This window comes from Xiphophorus hellerii, chromosome 16 (genome assembly GCF_003331165.1).
Source record: "Xiphophorus hellerii strain 12219 chromosome 16, Xiphophorus_hellerii-4.1, whole genome shotgun sequence".
Lineage (NCBI taxonomy): Eukaryota > Metazoa > Chordata > Actinopteri > Cyprinodontiformes > Poeciliidae > Xiphophorus > Xiphophorus hellerii.
This window is the reverse complement of record NC_045687.1, coordinates 6,729,263-6,734,699: the sequence shown is the minus strand read 5'-3', so window position 1 is coordinate 6,734,699 and position 5,437 is coordinate 6,729,263. Positions and strand designations below refer to the sequence as shown.

Sequence of the window (5,437 nt, the reverse complement as noted above, 5' to 3'; positions counted from 1 at the left end):
TATGTGTATTGCTACTTTGACTCTTGACTCTGTTCAATGCCTACTCATACTCTTTAATTGGCTTTAGACACAGCATAGTTTTTGGTGCCAGCAATAGGTTGCCAATTGAACAAAGAATAAGTAACATTCAGCCCTTTCACTCAAATAGTAAATACGTTTCCTGGAGTGTTCGATTACTTTTCTGTATTAAGCTGTACCAATCAATATACAGATTCATCTGAATAAATTAGATTGTTATTGAAGTGTTTTATTGCATACATAGTGATATATTTCAAACATTTATAAAAAAAAATACCTAATGTTCACAATCTTTGGTTATGACATAAACTAACTAAAAAAAATAAATTGCAGAAATTTTATTCTGCTGACTTTAGAGTTGTCCAGAAGAAAATTGAGTCTGACCACAGAGTAAGTTGTACATTGTACATGCATATGGATGAAAAGCTAAGTGGGAAAAAAAGGCTTGGTAGCGAAAGGCCCACAGAAAGAGTTGAGAAGATTGCAAAGTTAAAGAGTTATGGTGAGATTCTTTTGGTGGGAACCGCAGCTGAACTCTGTGCTTTAAAGGTTACCAAGAACTCACTCGGCGTACTAGCTGATTGCCTCCTTGTGACAGCACACTGATGCAGTAATAAGGTTAGAACTGGTTCTCATAAACATGCAGTTAAAAAATTATTTTTTTAAGTGCAAAAACGAGTATGGTGTGCATATTTTGCACAGTACAAGGAGAGGATTTTCAGCAGATCGACATTTCTGTAATCAAAATCTCTTCTCATTAGTCCTATGCAGCAATTATTATTATTATTATTGTTGTTGTTATACTGATTTTTAATTAATCGGTACTTTAATCATTAAAAAATATTATTTTTTAAACATTTTTTTTTTATTATTTATTTGTTTGCTGTTGTTTTCATTTGCTGGAAGCCTCGATCATAAAGATTGACAGAAAAATGTTACTCTATTTGTAATGATTTTATATAACTTACATTTTCAACTTTATTGATATGTATTTGTGTGTATGGGACTGGTGGGAACCTGAAACGGGTGGTTTTGCTTCAGGGGGACAGTTGCACATGGACGGTTAGGTAAGAATAGTGCTGCCTTCAAGGGTCACTCATCGGCTCGTATTTAAAACGGTAACGGGAAAACTCCAAAAATAAATCAAACTTTAAGATTACATTGAATACATACAAGTAACAATTGTTTATAAAGTGAATTAATTGTAATAAAATAGGATTTTTAAGCTAATCAGTGTATTAGCAAAGTCAATTGTAAAAAAAATTCCGACACACAAGGTAGTATGAATGCAGCAGTGTACTTAGCCGGTACACATAGTTCTCTTGCTCTGCAGACTCTGCCCGAAAAAGCCGCTAGGCACAATTTGTTATTAAAAATGGTAATGCTACTCTGTAAACATTCAGAATAACCTAAAAACATGTAAATCTTTACTTCACGCAAGGAATATTTGTATTGTGCTAGCTAAATTGTATTTAACTTTATGCTAAGCTGCTACTATGGTATAGCTAATAACGTTGTAAGTCACATAAAGAGAGAAAACGACTTAAAAACTAATTTGACTTTATAAGTCAAATTTTAATAATGGCCAATGACAAAAACTATACGAGTAAATCCATTTTTAAATCATGTATTAGTCTAGTTTGCTTTGGTTTCGTTTCTAAAAATTCGTTTTTGTTTTTTTTTATCGTGGTACGTAATCGCTGTTAACGAATTGCTGTTACCATTTTCAAACGTTGTGTCTGAACAGATTCCAGAGCTGTCCAATGGATCCGTGTTGATGAAGGATCCTCAGAGGGTACAAGATATCCTGAAGTCCCTGTTAGACTCTGGACCCAACACGCTGCAGGTATCTACACTGAAACGCCTCAGAAATACTGGAAACCCTGCATTAACACTGGGTGGAAATCAAACGTCATATTCTTGTTATTTTTAGGTGATCTCGGATTTTGACATGACCCTGACGAGATTCCAATACAATGGGAAGCGATGTCCTACGTGTCACAGTAAGTACACAGTTAGTGTTACTATGCATTTAGTGTTTTTTTTAGCTTTTGACTACAACATATGAAGTTTGATAGTAAATGTGTAAGCTTCATCATCAGAATAAGCTTTAATATGCCGGTATTACCCTTGCAAAGTACAAAATGGGGCTTTTCATTAACGTTAATGTTGATGTTTTTCTGGGAGATAAGTGGGTTCTTTGCAGTCTTCTTGATTCCAGTCTCAAAATTTCTGCCACTGCTGCCAATCATGAGCAAGCTCTGAACTGGTGTCAAACAGTTCTCTTATCCTTATTGAACAATCCTTGGGGATCATCTTGGCACCTGTTGCACCTTCATCTGTATCTTGTAGCATTCTTTGCGGTACTTGAGCTTCTTTAATGGAGCTGTTAAGTGTTTCCCTAAAGGTAACATTAGCAGGAGTCCCTTTTAAAGCATTTGTTCTATTTTTTTCTTCAAACAGCATAAAACAGTAAAATCATCTTTTAGCTTTGCTTGAATAAAATATGTGCTACAAGAAGACTCCCCTGTGGATGCCTCGTGAAGCACAAGTCAACCAGTATTATGTAAAGGACACATCAATGAGAGTTTAGAAATAAAAAATATTTTAATAATTGCAACCATATGTAAAAATGAAATTATCCAACATAAGTTGTTGGTGAATTGTTTGTTTTGGCAGATATTCTTGACAACAGCAAAGCCATCTCCGAAGAGTGCCGCCGAAAGGTAGGACAGATTCTTCTGAAATATTTTTTGCGTTGGTTGATCTAAGCTTAATGCAAAATGTAAAGAAATCTCATTATAATTGATAATGTCTTTGTTGTAACACTGTTTGCATTTCGCTCCTGTTTTATGGACCACGTTTTAAGTTTTTAAACCTGGATTATTGTTGGTATATAAAGGGTATCTGTGCTTATCTAACCCTTTTCTGTAGTTAGATCTCAGAATCCTGTTCTGTCTTCCACAGCTGAATCATCTTCTCCAGACTTATTATCCCATAGAGATCGACACCTCACGCTCAGTTGAAGAGAAACTGCCTTTAATGGTGGAGTGGTGAGTATTCCTCACTGATATGCTCCAGTTTCTAGGCTTTTTTGGGGGATAATGTTTGAAAAAGTGAGTCTTTCTCATAGGTGGACCAAAGCTCATGACCTTCTTGTGGAGCAGAAAATTAAAAAAGAGGAGCTGGCTGCGGCAGTGCGTGAGTCTGATGCAATGCTGAGGTAAGGATATCTAAAAACTAAAAGTTGTGGTTGATACTTAAGAGGAAAGTTGAAATAAAATGTGGCGATGGTACAACAGGGAGGGTTATGAGCTGTTCTTCGACCGTCTGAACCAGCACGCTATCCCTCTGCTCATCTTCTCCGCTGGAATCGGAGACATCCTGGAAGAGGTGATACGGCAAGCCAACGTCTTCCACCCCAATGTCAAAGTCATCTCCAACTACATGGACTTTGACGAATTGGTGAGTTGTGCAGCACTTAAAAAAATATTAATTTTATTCCAAAATTATAGATTTCTATGATATTAAGACTTCTCTGATTAACCAGGGGATATTGAGGGCTTTCAAGGGAGAGTTGATTCACATCTACAATAAAAGAGAAAGTGCGCTGCTAAACACGGGCCATTTCGAGGAGCTGCGGTCAAGACCAAATGTCCTGCTGATGGGAGACTCTCTGGGGGACCTGAACATGGCTGATGGAGTTCAGAATATGAAGCACATCCTCAAGATTGGGTTCCTGAATGACAAAGTAAGCAAAAACCTGATATATTTCCGCTAATCCCAATGGTTTCCAACCATGATTTTTTGCCTTTTTCTTTCTTTTTAGGTTGAGGAGCGCAAACAGTCCTATTTGGACTCCTATGACATTGTTTTGGTGAACGATGAATCCTTGGAAATTCCTAATGCTGTCCTCCATCTTCTTACTGGTAACAACTGATCTGTTTTTCATCCCTGGCTGTAAAACACTCCAGGACCATCAGCTGAGCAGCTACCTGCTCTCCCAGTGTTACCAGGAATCTTATCAAAGACTCAATGAAAATAAATAGCATAGTGCTTTGCAAAAGTATTGACACCACTTGAACTTCTTCACATTTTGTAATGTTGTAGCCACAAAATGCAATGACTTTCATGCAATTCAGTGTATAATTTTGAACTGGTAAGAAAGAGCACATGTTATTATTTTTTGTCATTTTCAAATCAATACTTTGTGGGACCAAGTTTCCATTACAAGTATTTTGGGGGACTTCTTTACCACCTTTTCCTATCCAGAGATCAAAATTTGAGCCAATTCTTTGTAAAATAGTTCAACCTCAGTAAGATTGCATGGAAAGCATCTGTAAACGTCAAGTTTCAAGTGTTACTACATATTCTTAGCTGGATTTAGGTCTGGATTTTGACTGGAAACCTGAATATGCTTTGATCTCAACTAGTTGTGTCCAGTCCTCAAGGGCCGGTGTCTTGTAACCTTTATGTGTCCCTGGTCCAACACACCTAAATCTAGCAGCAGAATTACGTCCTCACTATCCAGGTAAGTTCTCCAAAGTCCTGATAAGGACCTAATTGTTTGATTCAGGTGTGTTGAAGCAGAGACTTGACTAAACATTTGTCTTAGAGGTTGGACACCTCTGACCTAGGTCATTCCATCGTAGCTTCCATGTTTAGGGTCTTTATCTTGTCTCAAGTGTTGCTGCCACCACAATTCTTCATGTATTGAGGTTCTGGTATTTTTCCATCACATATCATTTTGCATGTAGGCAAAGAATGTTAAATTTTAACCTTATCTGACCAACTCATCTTGTTCCACATGTTGGCTGTGTCCCTATATGACCTTAGGACTGATTACAAGGCTTGTCTTTGCTCTCTTCTTGCCATCTGAAAAAGTTCAAAAGGTATTCATTCTTTTTGCAAGGCATTGTATATGATTGTATTTTACTGCACAAAAAACAAAACAAAACAAAAAAACTAAGAATACCTGAGTGAGTCTGTGTCAGACCCCAAGTTGTTTTACATTCGGCTCCAAACCTTACTATTGCTTTGAGCCACTCTGGACCTGTATGGATTTTGTGGCAGCCAAATATATGTGTATGAGGTTTTTGATACTTTTTAGTTCTGTTTAAGCATTTCCTGTTTTAATGTTGGATTTAATATTTAAAAATAAAATGCACAATAAAAATGTGGCACCTTATTTTCCCTTTTTTTTTTTTTCAACAAGATTTGTTACCATTTTATGCGCAATAAATCACCTCTCCATAAACTGTCAACCTGACACCCAAAATTGAATTTCATCTTCATGTTACATTTTGAATTGCAGTGTAGGTTCCTATTAAGTTTTCTTTGGCTTTTGTGAGCAATCTTTTCTGTTTGGACCTTTGAAGTCTTTTTTTTTTTAACTTTCCTGATATTAAACATGTTTTCA

At 36.5% G+C, this 5,437-nt stretch overlaps 1 protein-coding gene across 1 annotated transcript; it reads left to right on the top strand.

Annotated features, from left to right (window-relative positions):
- Nucleotides 1-1,285: 1,285 nt before the first annotated feature.
- LOC116735735 (cytosolic 5'-nucleotidase 3) lies at nucleotides 1,286-5,310 on the top strand. Its single transcript, XM_032587797.1, has 9 exons — nucleotides 1,286-1,396; nucleotides 1,766-1,864; nucleotides 1,952-2,021; nucleotides 2,698-2,744; nucleotides 2,986-3,071; nucleotides 3,152-3,241; nucleotides 3,321-3,483; nucleotides 3,569-3,769; nucleotides 3,848-5,310. Exons 1-9 carry the CDS (start codon nucleotides 1,301-1,303, stop codon nucleotides 3,956-3,958), a joined length of 963 nt encoding a protein of 320 aa, XP_032443688.1. The 5' UTR covers nucleotides 1,286-1,300; the 3' UTR covers nucleotides 3,959-5,310.
- Nucleotides 5,311-5,437: the final 127 nt, after the last annotated feature.

Coding starts and splice junctions, on each gene's coding strand:
- LOC116735735 (XM_032587797.1), top strand. CDS start 1,301: ATGAATGCAGCAGTGTACTTAGCCGGTACACATAGTTCTCTTGCTCTG. Junction 2,745..2,985: donor CCGAAGAGTGCCGCCGAAAG/GTAGGACAGATT, acceptor TGTCTTCCACAG/CTGAATCATCTTCTCCAGAC. Junction 3,484..3,568: donor ACATGGACTTTGACGAATTG/GTGAGTTGTGCA, acceptor CTGATTAACCAG/GGGATATTGAGGGCTTTCAA.